General features: G+C 44.6%; 1 protein-coding gene across 12 annotated transcripts in view; it reads right to left on the bottom strand.

Annotated features, from left to right (window-relative positions):
* Positions 1-16,257, bottom strand: part of PSD3 (pleckstrin and Sec7 domain containing 3) — a 142,021-nt gene that overhangs the window by 90,607 nt on the left and 35,157 nt on the right. For all 12 annotated transcript variants that reach the window (XR_004305693.2, XM_085530102.1, XM_085530104.1 and 9 more), the window contains 4 exons: positions 8,397-8,603; positions 8,212-8,292; positions 4,833-4,945; positions 2,376-2,434 (listed from right to left, as the gene is read on the bottom strand). Coding sequence is in view for 11 of the 12 variants with exons in the window: in XM_085530102.1 (XP_085386228.1) it covers positions 2,376-2,434; positions 4,833-4,945; positions 8,212-8,292; positions 8,397-8,603 (460 nt within the window). In the remaining variant the exon portion in view is untranslated. The remainder of the gene's footprint in view (positions 1-2,375; positions 2,435-4,832; positions 4,946-8,211; positions 8,293-8,396; positions 8,604-16,257) is intronic.

Below are 16,257 nucleotides of genomic sequence, written 5' to 3' on the forward strand. Positions count from 1 at the left end.
ACTATCAACCCCAGCTAGATGCAAAGTTATATTCTACAGTCTTTGGCTACATAGAAGACGACAGGCAAGAATACTCCTGCACAAGAAAGGGGATACTTCCAGAAGGGCACAAAGTACTTCCCACATTATTAAAGATGTTAACATCATAGGGCTACAACCCTGGCTCTTTGGTCGCTGAACTTTAGAATACAGCTTGTGAGTACAGTTTTTGGGTGCAGGCTGGAGCTGTTCTCAGACTTGCAAACACCTTCTTTCTTCCCTGTTACAGAAGTCAGCCTGTTTATGTTTGTTTCCTCCACAGCAGTTTGTAATTCTCCACAATGACCAAGTCCAAATGCAGTACAGCTCATTTTACTTAATGAGAAAATTAGCACTCCAAATGAGTAACTGTTTTGCTTCAGGACCACAGCTAATGTCTCTACGCAGTGACATGCAGGTTCCAAAAGATGTGCCTGGAAATCTATAGCTACCCTGAACACAGTTACCTCTTCAACATGTTCTTACAGTCTGGATAATGGCCTGCCTGCAGAAAAGTGAGCATGCATCTCCAAGACACAGCTAGCAAAAATGCTGTATTTATAAAGAGAAAGAAGTGTGGTAAAGCAGGGGATAAATAAAGGAAAAAGTAAGAGTTTGTCTACAAGAGTTAGGGGAAGGTACAGACTGGAGGCCTATAGCCTTATAAAAAGTTGAGCTTACTATGAAACAAAAGCATCTGCAGTTACTTTTAGTATGTCAGCAACAAATAAAGCTCAGTGTAGACAAGCTCAAACTCATTTGTTTTCTGCTCTAGTAGAATCATGCTCAGATCAGGTTGAAGCATTGCGTCTTTGTTAGGAAACAGGCAATTAGTATATTTGTGCAAGGGGCTGCATTCCAAGTCAGAAATGCCCAACTTACCACCTATGCAGAAAAATGCAAAACAGTAAGAAGAAGACCAAAATTAAAGGAAATCCCGGAAGGACAGAGAGAAGCAACACACATGCAGAAGTCTGGTAAACAGTAGAGCTCTATACATGTAGCTGCCAGTAGGACGAGTCTTCAGCGTTAACATTGTGCATCACTCTTTCTAGTTTCAGCTACAAACCAACAGCAGTGGTGAAGGGCCAGAGCATCTCTCACTCCAGTGTCAAAAGAAGGCCCACTAAGGCATCATAGAGAGTAGTAGGTAACACTGTCAGCTCAGGCACAATATTCAGTCCTCCCTCCCTGGTGTGCCAGGCTGCTCACTGCCCTGTGTAACAGGATACCTGTGCAGGCAGTCTCCGATGCAGTCAAGGGAAGCAGAGAAGGCTGAGTTACATTACGGCAAGCTCCTCTACTTCCACTCATTGTTCCATGCAACTAACGTACTTCTAAGCTAAGGTAAGCCCAGCCTCCGGGAACAAAATTCTTTACAACTCCCATTCCTCTCCTGCTTCTACTATTTTCAGACAAAGATCTTCAATTAATGTGAAGTGGGTGTCAAAATCCCTGGGGAAGCCTTGGCTTTGTTACCTGCAACCACTGCAGAGCTGTGCCCCACAGGGGCTGAGCAACCCTTGCAGACAGACCCACCACATCGCAGTTCAGGCTACCCTTGTCCCCAGGGACAAGCCTCTGTCTCCTGCTGTCCAGCTCACCATGCCTGCTGTGTAAGGACAGCAGAGCATACCACCCACCACAGGAATACCGTGCATAGCAGGCTATTGCACCATGAGTGCTGAAAGACATGTCCTAGGGCTGCTGGCACCCTGCTCCAGTGTGACTAAGAAAATTTCAGCTAGAAAATTACTTCCCTCAGGCAGCCACTGGGGAGAGGCATGCGCTGGGGGAATTCAGGGCTTCAGCTCAGGATACCCATGCCTCTCCTCAGTTTTCTTGCCTCCAGGCACACCCACCATTACCCTGGTTGAGCAGAACTCTGGTTCCACCAGATCTTCCCCCTGCAATATAAGGCCTACAACCATCACCTTCCCCTTGTGACTTTCCCAGCTTCTCTTCTTTCTTCCAATTTCCCAAATGCTTTTATATACAGGAAAGGAGAAATCAATCCTAGCAGCAGATCCCCAGTCAGAATCACCTGCCATCACCAGGAAAGGATGGGGATCAGACAAGAAAAGGAGCTCAATGACAAGGAGCATCTTCACACATAATGGCAAAATCACATGCAACACCAGGCGTAGACCCGTGTGCCTGTGGGCATGCTGGACAGCTCTGCCCTGTACTACAGCAGTTTCAGGGAGAACAACCACCTCACTGTTTGCTGTCTGCAACAGAGACGTTCAGAGTACTTTAGGATCAGGCCATCAGCAAAGGGATTCTGTTGCCAGAAAACCACTACCTCCAGGCACAGAGTTGTCAGGAACAATCTGTATGAAGCTGTGCATACTCACGTGGCCATGCAGGTCAGTGTTTAGCAGCATCAGGGCACACGTGAGACAGTGAACTCCATCTGCAGAGAGACAGAACCAGTCACATGCAAACTCAAGATGGTACCCTTAAGAACTGATGAAAAACAAGCCTCATAGTCTAATTGAGTCTGTTCTTTTAATGATAATCTGTTTATCAAGAAATACGAATAAGTAAATGAACAGTGAGGCCATTCCACAGTTGCCAAAACAGAGAGACCTTTCTTTCACCTTTGAATGAATGTCAAAACTATCTTACAGCACCCATGAATGAAGCATATGAGACAGGAAACTGCTGAAATCAGTACCACGGCTTGAATCAATTCCTTTTTGTTTTATCTGTTTGAGACAGAAAGTGAAGACAGAATACAGCTATTTTTCTGTACGGTTCGATAGAACATAACAATTGTATGTTTTTCTCCCCCTCTGGCCTTCTCCTCATTCAGTGGAGAATTCTGATGAACTTCAGACAGACATTTTCACTGTCTAGACTTCGTGTTGGGTAGTGAATACTCCAGCAATGCCTAAGGAGGTCCAGCATGTAGCACAGGTCCTCCCACAAGTCACCAGAAGAGACACGTAGTATTCCTGACTGCACCCCCAGAGTCACTGCAGTAGACCTTGGAGTGTTAGTAAGGATCACCATTTGCAAAAGTAGACACCACTCTCATGTTCCTCATTTTCCAGGCATTTATTTCAAATTCAATCTCCAAATGCTTAAATTCAGTTTCCAAACATCAATTATATTAGGAAAAATAACTTCTCCTTTCTCTTGTTTATAAACACCAGATGTCATTCTTCCCTTCTCTCATGAGGTGAGAAAAGTGATAATTTTTAAAGCAAAGACACCCTGTAGTGAGCTGCAAATAAAATCTCTTGTAGGCAAATCATGTACAGATTCCTCTGTGTTGTAAAAGAAAAGAAATGGTGGATGGGGATATACATAGCTTAAAAGTCAGTAAGACAGTATGATCACAGGCCTAAGGCCATTACCAAAGACATCCCTCAAGCCAAGTACTGTTTTCTTACTGTGTTTGTAGAGGGCCTAGTACCCAAGCAATGTGGCAGAATTCTAGCAGAGCATGGAATGAAAGAAGTACTATTATCATCACTAACAGCAGTAAGTCTGAAGCAGCTTGATTCTGAGACTGTGGTGCCTCTGTTCAGGTCTGTGCATTTCTCCATAGCAGCCTGCCTTCCCAATTCCAAATCACAAATATATTCAGAAAATTAAGAAGGGAAAGGGGAAAAGAGAAAAGCAAATGCAATCCTGGATTTCCCCCGAAAGAAACGAACACCACATTTCTGTGGTGCACCACCTGACTACTGACAGTGGAAATCCAACATCAAAATTAAAACCCTACACAAAGTCTACAGAACTTTAATCCAGATGCTTGTACAGGCTCTGAACTGGAAATGTACTTTCTGCAACTTGGGCTAGAGAAAGGCAGCCATGTCAAAACATAAATCATTGTTTTAATCTATAAATGACAGGCTTGTTCTTACTTACTGCCTGTAATGACTTAAAATAAGGCATAAGTACGAGGACAGAGATAGTATGGGAGCAGATCACGTCTTATTGCTACCTGTTCTCTTATCTGATGGGCAAGCCAGTGAAGCTAAAGAGACACAATGAGGACAAATACCATCTTAATTTAACAGGGTTAACCACAGAGCAAGGGTAAGTAAACAAGACCGTTCTTCCAAATACAGGAGCTCCTACTTACTTAGAGAACCAAAGGCACACTTCAGCCTATGCATATTCCTTTTTCACCCTCCTTCCTTTCTCAGCTTTCTGAGTGTGTGATCAGCCAGCACTGGAATTACAGTCACATTCCTCTGCTGGTGTGGCTGGCTGAATTCAGGAGCCACGCCAGCTGACAGTCTGCCCTCCTTCTGAATGCCAACTTTCTTGAGTTTGATCTGTGTGCTTGTTTGTTTCTCACATCAGATTCCAAAATGACTGAAAACACTGGCAAGGAGACAGCATTCTGCCTGATGTTACTAAAGATGAAAACATGCCAGGGTCTACAGCACCCAAAATTCACCCCCATAACTGGCAAGAATAGGCATTTGCAGCATCAGTGTGTGAGAAATGACAAGCACTGAATGGTGTATAAAAAGTGAACTGTATTGCTTTTAGATAAGGTGGTATTCTCATTTACTGTAGCTACAGTGCAGGTACCCACACACACTCAGAGTCAGTGAGACCGAAAAACAGCAGACACTTAAATCTGTAGATGTTAAAACTAAGAATTTACACTGAAGATACCTAAAGGCCTTTTCACATGAGCACGTGTGGACAATGTGAAGGGTTTCAATACTCACAACAGGCAGCTTCTAAAGCATGGCACAGCAATTATACATCACCATACATGCAACCATACAAACAAGGTGAGGATAGAGGAAGACTAAACATCTTCTTATAAAAAGCAAAGTTACCTTTAGAAGAAATGGTGTTTGGGTTACACTGATAGTATCTGCTGGAAAAGTGGACTAAAACTCTCTCTCGTTCCTGAGTTTCTCCAATAAGTGAAAAGGCTTTAAAGAAACTCCTAAAAGAATTGCATAGAAAGGAGAAATTAAAATCATAAATCCTTTTATCCCCCTCAGATGGGGGGAAGCATATGTAGCTATACAGCTGAAGAAATACATAAGCACATGCCCAACAGCTGGCTCCAAGAAGCCTGTCAAGGTAAACAGACTATCAACCCATACACAGTTAATTCCAGCATCACAGTACATGAACCAGGAGTTAAACTACTACTGGTCTTAACCATGGAATACAACAGTTAATAAGCAAATTTAATAAGTGAACTAGTTTTTCTTCATTTTCAGTGTTTTTTATTTCTTCAGGGAAGACACTGAAGCAGGTCACGTACAACATACATCCGGGATGTTCTCTGCCATTTTCACCTGCACCTTTTAACTTTATTTCCATCACTATTTCCATCAAAATCAGAGGAACTAATCCAGGCAGTGAAGTGAGGCACATGCACTATTGACTGGGAGTTAGGACTGAATGTGAAGTCCTCTTTCTCAGGGGACATGTAACACAGCAGCCACAACGCAACAGTTACATTGGAGAAGGGCAGTGTGTCCATATGCCCTGCAGAAAACATGGGAAGGAGGACAGAAATTTCTCCTGTTGGACTTCAGTAGCAGAAAGAGCAACACCTGCCTTGCTATTTCTCCTGACAGTCCTGGGCAGAGGACAGGTACATACGGGGGCACAATCTATGCAAAGAGAGGAGACATCTTCATCTGCCTCTTACCCACTCCACTATTGCTTCTGCTAGAAAAGCCAGCCTTTTCCAGCCAACTCTCATGAAGAATCATACAATCAAAGAATGGCCTGGCTTAAGAAGGACCTCAGAGATCACTTTGTTTCAGCTCCCTGCTGTGGGGCTGCCCAGAGCCACATCCAGCCAGGCCTTTAATGCTTCCAGTGATGGGGCATCCACAACCTCCTTGGGCAACCTGTTCCAGTGTGTCACTGCCCTGTGTGAAAAACTTCCTCCTCATACCTAACCTAAACCTCCTCTGTGTTTAAAACCATTCCCCCTTGTCCTATCACTGTCCACCCTCATAAAGAGTCAGTGCCCCTCCTGTTTATACACTCCCTTCAAATATTGGAAGGCCATAGTGAGGTCTCCCCAGAGCTTTCTCATTAACTTCTGCACTTGCCAAAATCCCCACATCTGCAGCCAAGAGATGACCTCAGTGCTATCAGCCTACACTTATTTGTCAAGATGCTTCTAAGAAAAGCCTGAAAACACAGAGCCTCTGGGTCTAAAGCAAGAAGGCATACAAAATTAGCACCTAACAGACAAATTTTAAATGTCTCACAGGACTGAAATAAGCACCAGATCTGAGAAGTGAGGAATATGCCGCTGAAGCACTGAAAGTCTATCTAGCCTGGAAGAATAACTATTAATTGTTTTTCTTTGATGTAAGGTCAGAGACAGACCATACTTGCAGTGATCTCACACCCATATAGAGTGTGATCTGCCTGGTAATAACTTCATTTCACATGCAATGTATTGCAAATAACTAAATTCACAAGTACATACAACTGAGTCTCTGCAGGGCTTCTCATCCAACCCCATTTAATTCCCTAGTTAGACATTTTGAGAGTCTGAGAGAGCTCAGACTCTCTCCAGCAATAGCCCCTGCTCATACTTGTCACCAGAGACCATCAAGCCTCTCCTTGTCTTCGGAACATTTGCCCACCTGAAAGACCCTTGGATTGGTAAATGGTGGAACAACACTTGTTAAATGAACAAGAAAGATGCATGAGTGACACAAGGTGACACACATATAGAGAGTAGAAGCTGAGCTGGGCAACAAATGACTGTCATTATATCCTGGACTCTCCATTAACTGTGTTACACACTATACAACAGTTTCACGCAGCCTGGAGGTAATACGAGTCTGGGCTGCAGCCATGGGCTGTGGTGTGCCAACATATCACCATGGTTTAACAAACCATGGCTCACTAGCAAGCCAGAAGTAATGGCACAGCTACTTCTTACTCCTGCACATGTGAGGCAGCATACCACTGGGGTTCAAGCTGATCCTTTGACTTCAGACCATCCTATCCACTTACTGCGCCTGACAGCCTCTGCAGTTTGGCTTAGGTTCCTTGAGTGTCTAAGTATCAAGCCAGAGAGAGCATATTTTAGAGAAGGTCACAACTATTAATATTAACCGGAGATCCACAGGGAGAAGAGACCGCCTAAAAATGTGCTGCAAAATAATTAGGTGTTGGATTTCACAATTTAAAAGACGGGTATATTTAGAATCACGCCTCAGGGCACCTAACACCCAGAACAAGAAGCCAGCATCCTCCACCCTGCACAGGGTTGGCGCTCTGCTCCTTGAAGCATACAGCACTGTAGCACTCTGTTAACCCTTCCGCAGGTGTGTTCCCACTGCCATTAGAGTGCAGGACTCGAGTGCTGTTTTTTTTCCCTGTGCACCAGGGCATGGTTCAGATGTAGTTGCTGGCATCTGACCTCCTGGAAATTATTTGCAAGGGGACTGACAAAACCCACAGCCTTCCAGGGTTTGTACAGCTAGTGAAAAACAATAATCCTCTAGAGTAACGCAGGTCAGACTGAAACTCACTTTAAATCCCTCTCCTTTTTCTGTCAGCATTTAACTATCTACCAACTGTGCCAACAGGCCACTTCTACTAAAATCTGGTATGCTGTCTCCTACGAAAAAATACTGAAAACCAACATTTGAGGCCTAACTCCGGTATAAAAAGGAACAAAACTTGAAGGATGGGTTTTCAAACACCTACACTGGCAGCAACCAAACTCTCACAGGCATTTTCAATTCAGAAGCTTTTGTTGTTCTGCATATTTTTAGGTGCCTCAGGGGGACACAACAAGAGGGCTGCTGAGCCACATGAAATCCTGGCCCCTGCTTTGCACTGTGCAGCTGAGCAGAGCAAGCTCCAAAAGGCACTATTATGGTAATATATATGGTAAGCACCATATAGCTCAGCATGAGCAACAGCCTCATTCCTCAGCTGTGCCTGGCAGTCCTCCTGTTTACTGATCTGTCATTTTTCTCCCTATCCTGTGTCAAGGATCATACCTAAGCAGGTTCACCCAAAGTCCTCCCTCTCCAGGAAATGCCACTGCTCCAACAGTGCTGCAATGGTGGCACATCAAGCCAAACAGGAAAGAAATGCTCCATCCCAGAATATGTCAATTCCCTCTCTTTACCATCTAAAACTCCCACTATTCAATCAGGACAGCACAGCACTGTCATTAGAACAAGAAGATCAGGTTTGCAAAGAGGCATATACCTGAGTGAGAAGTCCAGCGTCATGCCTGTGAAATCAAAAAACTTAAGGTATTCTTCGGCCACAAGCTTGCTGAATTCATTGCTTTGAACAAAGAAACAAAAAAAGAAAGGTTAGTCATTCAAGAGTGAACTCCCCCAAATCAGTAACATGAACAACAGGGCACATGCCCTCACATCAGCACGTACTTTTTACCCAAATGCTTTGCCACATCAGAGCGCTTGAATCTGTCCAGATGGTAGAGGCGTTTAGCTAGGTGCCTGGCTGCTTCCAAATTGCTGCTGCTGCCATTGCTGAGATCATGGCCAAGGGCTCCAGCAGCATCTTCCTCTTGAACTTTATTGCTCCCCATAGCAGCACTGGAATCTAACACCATATTCTGTAGTCCAGCATCGCTATCAGATACAAAAAATGTGGAAAGAAAAAAAAAAGTAAGATGACAACACAGTTCTGAGAAGGATTTAATTCCTCTTAGAATAGAAGGTAATTAATAGTACAGAAGTGATATTATGTGATAGAGCATGTACCAATTAATTGAAGGAGTTCTGTAGAACAGGGACATTTATTTAACCATCGGCACAGGATAACAGAGTTAAACACAGAGACCCAAATAGGGGTTTTCCATCCCAGGAACACACTGTGCTCCACACTCACCTTTTGAATATGCCATGTCCAAAACCCGCTCACTGAACAGGCAGCTATTTGCTAAGTCAACCCACAACTGCACCAACAACAATGACTTCTCATTTACTTCTTGAACTAGTATTTTTTAGCTCAGTCACCTGCAAGCAGCAGGTACCCAGTGAGTTTGCGAACAGTATGAAGAGGCCACTGTATAAGTGAGATGTTAGCCACTTTTCACAGGAAAATGCAGACAACCAGCTAGGGTGTTCAGCAGCTCCACGCTGACTCGGCAGAAGTCCATTCCTCATTCTTCCCCAGTTGTCCTGGAAACTCCCCAAATAACCTCCCCAGAAGTCTTAGCAGCATCCATATAGCCCAAACACAGAAGGCATCCCACTGGGAAGCTCCACCAGTGAGCAGCAGGACTTGCAGTAAAGACCTTGGCATGGAGAACTGGAGAGAGACACAAACCACTGGGCCAGCCTGGAGAGCTGCTCATTTTTCTCCTGTTCCCTCATGGCAGCAGTGATTTTCCTCATCAGCTGCTCAGAGTCAGGATGTTCAGCATGTTCAGCAGTCCCAGGGCACCTTATATAAATTATACACTTATAGATTCCTCCTACTTTTACTACCAGAGGAAAGTTCTGGCTAAGCTGTGTATTGCTTCTCCCCTCAAAGAAGCAAAAACCTTCCACATAAGAAAGCGTACCCCCACATATACCTCCCTGCACACGGAAAAGCTTTTTCTTTTTTTTTTTAAAGTCCCTAAAAGCTTTTCCCAAATACTTGTGTGAAAATTCATGCACAGTCTCAGTTCTGTGTGTGTGACAGCCTTTCTATTTATTTATTTTTTTTAAAAAGCACCATACAGAAATTCTTTTCACTAAGCCTTAGTTTACAGGGAGCTAATGAGCGATCAACAGAGGCCACGTGCAGGGCAGATATGAGTGGAATGAGTTAAAGATGATTTTAAACACAACACTTTGACATGCCAGAGTTTCATGTGTCACTGCAATCTTCAGGCTTGACAAGCCACAGTCAGCACAACTGATCATTCCAGCAGCAATTATCTACCAATTCACTGGAAGGTCTGCTAGTCATTTATTAGCTCTCCAGTGATGAGATTTTCATGCAGTGTGAACAAAGAACAAAAATATTTGCTATCCCGCACACCTCCTTCAACACATATCATCACTTGTGTCCATATGTGGTTTTCCATATATGGTTTAAGTGAGGGAGGTATGTAGTGCTACTGGAGGAAGAAGCGTTACCTACAGAGTAACACCAAATGGAACAATCAAACATACCTTCACTACAACTTCTCCTTTTTTCCTCTCCCTCCCCATCTCTTTTTCTTACAAATATGTGTTTATTTAAGCGCACATAATAAGGTGTTTTGTAAGTATAAATAAAAGGGCTTCATTCTCGGTGTTCTATCATGAGATTAACGTTGAAAATACAGCATTCAGAACACTGCCCACAAGCCACCCCAGAAAGCAAACAAAAAAGACCGTCCTCACACTGGTGTTTTGGGAAGTACCTCCTTAGCCCTCTTCAACAAAGGGCTAGCCAACATCTGAAATTCCTTTACAAATAACTAATTTTGCTAAATTTGGTCTACTCCAATCTTGTGAAGAAAGCAAATTCCCAGCTCCTCTGACATGTGGCCAAAGCAACACCTTATCCATTTGCACCTGCTACAACAGGTTTCAAACACCCATCTCTAACACTTAACAAGGGCAAAGGATAACCAGGTGAGCTAACACACCCACAGTGCCTTCCACACACCAATGCTACTTCAAAAGCCAGGCCAGCTTGTGCAACCTTGTTCATAAATCACAGCCCTGTTTCACCACCACTCTTTACTAAAGGTAAGTATTTATAGCCTTGAAAGATGGCCAGAGCTGACAAGGAACATCTGCAGTCTGCTAGGAACAAGCGCACTGCAAGAGTCAACAATACCACAAACCTCCAGAAGTTTAGAAAGAGAGGAAGTGCCAGTGTCTGCCACTTAGTAAAATGAACCGTGGAGGAGCTGCAAGCTTCTGTCCTGCCTCTCGGGCCTGCCATTCAGATGCAGAGCAGGAAAGCTCAGCAAGAAGCTGGCAGAGCTGCACAGAAACTTCATCCTCCAACTACCCCAATTTAAACTCTTCATCCTTGCTGAGAGTCCTGGAACGCATAGTCAGATCACAGCTTCCTTCCATCACTCTAGTAATCAAGTAACTTACTGCTTAATTAATAAATACAAGAAGGCGGTCAAAATGATAACACAGGTTATCTGTAAGCCTCATGTTCTGGGAAATTGGAAAGAGACTTCAATTCTCAAGTTTTCTACACAGTGAGCAGACACAGCTTGTGCCACCAAAGGCATACAAACACCTTTTGTTCACAGCATGGCTACTGCAAGCTGACATTTCCATGTTCCTCCTGGACAGGTCAATTTAACAGAGCCTGGAAGGTGCTACTCATAGGAAGGGCTGACATCTCCTAGCACCCTCAGGTTTTGCAGGTACATTCTTTCTGTCTGTCCTTCACTGCTGAGTGCTGATACTGACACCATTTTCCTTCTGCAAAGTGCCTATAAAGGACTTAAACCAAAGGCCAGGAGAGACCCATGTTGCAGATAGGCCTGACTTGTATGGTCTGCAGCTTCTACACATCAGAAGTCCACAGCAGCATTACTAGCTAAAGAGAGGCAAGAAAGGGCTTTAAACAGAGAGCATGACTGGACATGGATTTCTCATGCAGCTTTACTCTTTGTCATATAAAAGTGCGAAACTTTCACTGACCAAAGTAAACTGAAAATGTAGTAAATTATATTTCACATAATCCTGTTTTCAAGGCCAAACTGCAGCAGTACCACTGACAACTGCCTTCACAGCAACAGCTGCTGATCTTCATCCAGAGACTCTTGTACTAATCTCTTCTATCAGGAAACAGAAGCTACAGAAAAACAGACCTCTTCAGCCTCACAGTGCATGGGCTCTGGCTTGAAACCAAGTCCTTAAACCTCTTTTCTGTCCCCAGCAATGACCCATCCTCCCTACTGCTTCTGCCAAAGCACTGTTGTATTCTCAGCTGAGCATGCACATGCTCTGGGCCACTACTTCAAGCAGAAATTACAGCAATTCAGTGAACAGCCACTGCAGTAAATTCAGTGCTGACTAACAGCAGCAACCACCCCCCCATACTCACAGATTAAACATGCAAACAGCAACATCTGCAAAGCTGCCTTCCCATAACACGCTTCAACAGCCAGGAAGGGCCTGAAACACTTTGTAGTGTTTTCTTTACTTACTCCATTACTGACCAGGTGCATGGGGATTTAGCTCCTAACACCAAGATATCCCATTCTGCTCAGCACTTGGCACATCTGATCTATTTAAGAATCTTCTATACTAACTTTTATTCTTTTCTTCTTGATGTTGTTTGCAAAATTGAAATCCTCCACAGTGTCACTGAAGAGGGCTGGTGAACAGCTACAACTTCCAACCATCATCTGAGCAAGATCACTAACCCAGAGGTAAGGGTCCAGGCACACTGTATCTCAGTTTCTATCTCCCAGTCTAGAGGACTGCAGTTGGAAACCTCAACGTGTGTACCTACATTGTTGGGCACATCAGACCATGGGATGCTCATAATTTTCAGCAAACCTGTGGGGAAATAATTCTCAGTTTTGTCCCACAGAGAAGCATGTTAGCATTCTGCATTATGGTGATCAAATTGAGCAGCCACCACAGCCACCAGCGAGAAGATGCTCGGGGCTTGACCTAAATTGGGATTTTTGGACAGAAAGGAGGAGGGAAGGAGCAAGGGGTTCATAATGCATTTTTTCTCTCAAATGTGCACGCCTTTAGTATCAGCTCTGCTTCAAAGCAGGCTAAGTCAGGCATTTGCCAAAGTCCATAAGAGCAAAAACACAGCAATTATTAAAAATAAGGAAGGGTGGAGAAGACTTCTGGCTCACTGAAGCTAGGGCCTGAACAAACGTTGTCTGCAGTAGGAATGCAGCATCTGCCAGGAAGCAAAACCAGGGCTGATAACGCTGCACACTACACTGCTTGTTTTTTGAAATGCCTTCCCCCCAAGTCTTTTGGTTCCCAAACAACCCCCACGCAGCTCACACCTTGCAGAGCAGCACAGATATCAGAAACACAGGAATCATTGACAGCAGCCTGGATTGCTGAGCCCAGCTAGGCTGTGTGAAAAATCCCTCCCTAAGGGAATGAACTCCTGCCCCACAAACTTCCAAAGGAATGCTGATACTCAGCCAGCAACTCGCTTCCATGCTTCAGAGCAGATGAGGCACAATTTGTGGCACTGGCTGAGCTGTGTTTTGAAGGAGCTGAACAGCAGTGCTTAGACAGATTGGTCCCGAAGGGAGGACCCAAGCCTCAGACAGAAATTAAACCCTGGCAGCATAAGGGCATGATAACTTGGTTCCTGTTGCAAATGACAGGCTGAGAGCAGCTCTGAACTAGGTTTTCTAGAGACAGAAGTGAGCACAAAACCATATCAAGCAACAATTTACCAGTCACCTCCAGTTCTAGGGCTCTTCCAAAATAAGACCACGGGAGGTTATAAAAAAATAATGCTTTTCCCTTGTAGATGACTCATTGTGCAGTTTCATTCTGAACTGTTTATCAGCTTTGAAGTCCTACGAAAGAGTTCTCTTCAAAGGCATGCTTTGAAGTAGATCACTCTTTGAGGACTGGTGCAGCTGCACCTTGCCACTGCTCAGTTCAGGGGGTGTCCATGAGCACACACAGAGGCAGCATGGACTGCAAAGACCTGAGACACCAAGGAGCTGTGAAGAGGTATTCAAGCTACTTCATGTCACAAAGGGTGGAGACAAGAACAGATAATTCCCACAGTCTGTTATTGGCTATCACTGAACATATATGCATAGTCACTTTCCAGCACTGAAATGAATGGCGTTACTTAAAAATAACCTCTTGCTCCCTATGATCAGATGCCTTTTTATTTGATTAAAAGAATTCCTGCCAATTGTAAGCGCAGAGCTAACTGCTAAAATGTTCAGAACATGCCCGTTCTGGTAGGGTTGGACTGCAAATGCTGCTTTTACAGGATTGCAGCACTAGGACACAAAGTCCCACCACACAGGGACAGGATTACAATCATTTTAGGAAACAGCATGTCCTTTATTATGCTGGCTCACTGCCACCCAACTACAAGTGTTTTGCTAAAAATACTCCAGGTTTGTTTTCCTTTCAGCTTCAGGCTAGTTACATCACTTTGGTAGGGTTAGAGACAGTAAAGTGCACCACGGTCCCCACTCTTTTCAAGTGCCCTCAATCCCAACAGCCACACCACAGCAGGAGGAAAGGAATCCACAGTACCTTGAAGCTTGACAGACAGCCATATGTGGCCAGTGGACATGGCAGCAGCCTGCACTCAGCGCTGGCTCAGGCTGGCAGGTGCCTGGGCTTGGGTGAATGGAGGCTTCCTGACCCACATGGCTTTGACTTTAATGGAAATATGCCAATACATGCCAGCTTAGCGGAGTCGCTGACAGTGTTATACAGAGTGCTTTGTGCAGTGAACTGATCAGCTGCTCCATGTTCCCCTACATCTTTTTTTTTTTTTTTTTTTTTTTTCCTTTTTGTCTCAGTCAGCTCCTGGATATTTGTTTTGTTTGTTTTGCTTTTGGAGGAGGCTGGGAACTGAAGAGGCGAGGAGTCAGCAGCCCTTTTTGCCTAAAACAACAGCTTATTTAGGAGCTGGAGGCACTTTCACAAAGTCTCACTGAACTTGTACCATAAGCACTGTGTTAACCAGAGCAGGGCAAACCTGCATCATGTGCTGAGAGCTTCACCATGACACACCAAAGCACCCACCAACAGGGGAAACTACAGTGCCAAGTGGGCTAACATTTCTAACATGACAAGGGGACAAATCTCTAGCTTCCAAAGTGCTAACACCAGCTTCAGGAGAGCCCCAGAGAGGGGCTAAGAGCCAGCAGTGTGCTCTGCTGGCCAGGAAGGCCAAGGACAACCTGCCTTGTATCAGAAGTAGTACAGCCAGCAGGAGCTGGGAAGTAACCATCCCCCTGTATTCAGCACTGGTGAGGCCACACCTCAAGTACTGCATTCATTGTTGGGCCCCTCACTTCAAGACAGACATTGAGACCCTGGAGCGTGTTCAGAGAACGGCAATGAAGCTGTGAGGAATCTGGAGCACAAGTCTTATATGGCGAGAAGCAGAGAGAGCTGGGATTGTTAGCCTGGAGGAGGCTAAGGCAAAACCCTATCACTCTCTAAACTCCTTGAAAGGAGACTGGTGAGGTGGGGGTCAGCCTCTTCTCCCAGGTAACAATAATAGGAGCTGTATTTGCACCCAGGGAGTTCCAGGCTGGATATGAGGAAAAACTTCTCCAAAAGAGTGGCGATGCAGGAGCACAGACAGCCCAGGGAGGTGGTAGAGTCATCATTCCTGGAGGTGTTATAAAGAACTGTGTGGATGTGGTCAGTGGGCAAAGTGGAATGTGCTGACAGTAGGACATGGTGATCTTAGAGGTCTTTTCCAACTTTAATGATTCTATGACTTTGTGATTCCAAAGAAACCTACCCCTGCAGGTTGTGCCACATTGTCTTTACTTGGACTTAGTGTTTCTGTGCCAGGCTATTGCACTTTCTTGGCTCAGTAACCAATGGATTCAGCCAGCCATGCACAGAAAATGCACTCCAGTATACACGTGCTTGCTGTCTGGCTGCAGACACATTTGATGCATTCACTATTTTGTAACAGTGAGCAACACTTCTCATAAAAGTTCTCCTTATTCCAGGCATTCTTGCATTTTTAGAAAAAAATATAACAACAAGTATAGCAGTCTCTGCACCTTTGAAAAGGTGCATGAGAAAGACAACAGCCTGGATGCACTGACAGGCAGGATCAAGACTGACTTCTGCTTCCTTTAGTCCCCTCAACCCTTTCCGGAGAACAGCCCCTTCTACCACAGAGTTGCATCATTCTATCTTTGCAAAAAAGATGAGCTCATTTCCTAATTCCAGAAACTGCAACTGCTGTTGCTGTCATTGCAGTGATTTGAGAAGTAGCTTCAATTTTCTAAATGGGCATTTTCAAGTGAGATCTGGCATAAAAAAGGCAGCTATGGAGATCTCTGCTTCTGTGAGATGCTGCCAGCAGCCGGCACAGCAAGAAGCATGACTTACCCAGTCATCACAGCAAAGCCAGCTCATGAGCAAGCACACAACCAAAAATATACCAGCTTGAGAGAAAGCTGCAACTGCTCCCAGCCTACACCACTTGAACACACACATTCAGATGAAGACAAGGAAGAAACCAAATCAAACGTTAGGCTGCAGTGTGCATTCAAGCATCCAGTGTTTATCTGGACCAGCTCTTATTCCCCACATGCTTCTCCATAGGTCCAAAGCAGTG

Source organism: Coturnix japonica, chromosome Z, assembly GCF_054131305.1.
Source record: "Coturnix japonica strain WE chromosome Z, WE-NBRP24, whole genome shotgun sequence".
NCBI lineage: Eukaryota > Metazoa > Chordata > Aves > Galliformes > Phasianidae > Coturnix > Coturnix japonica.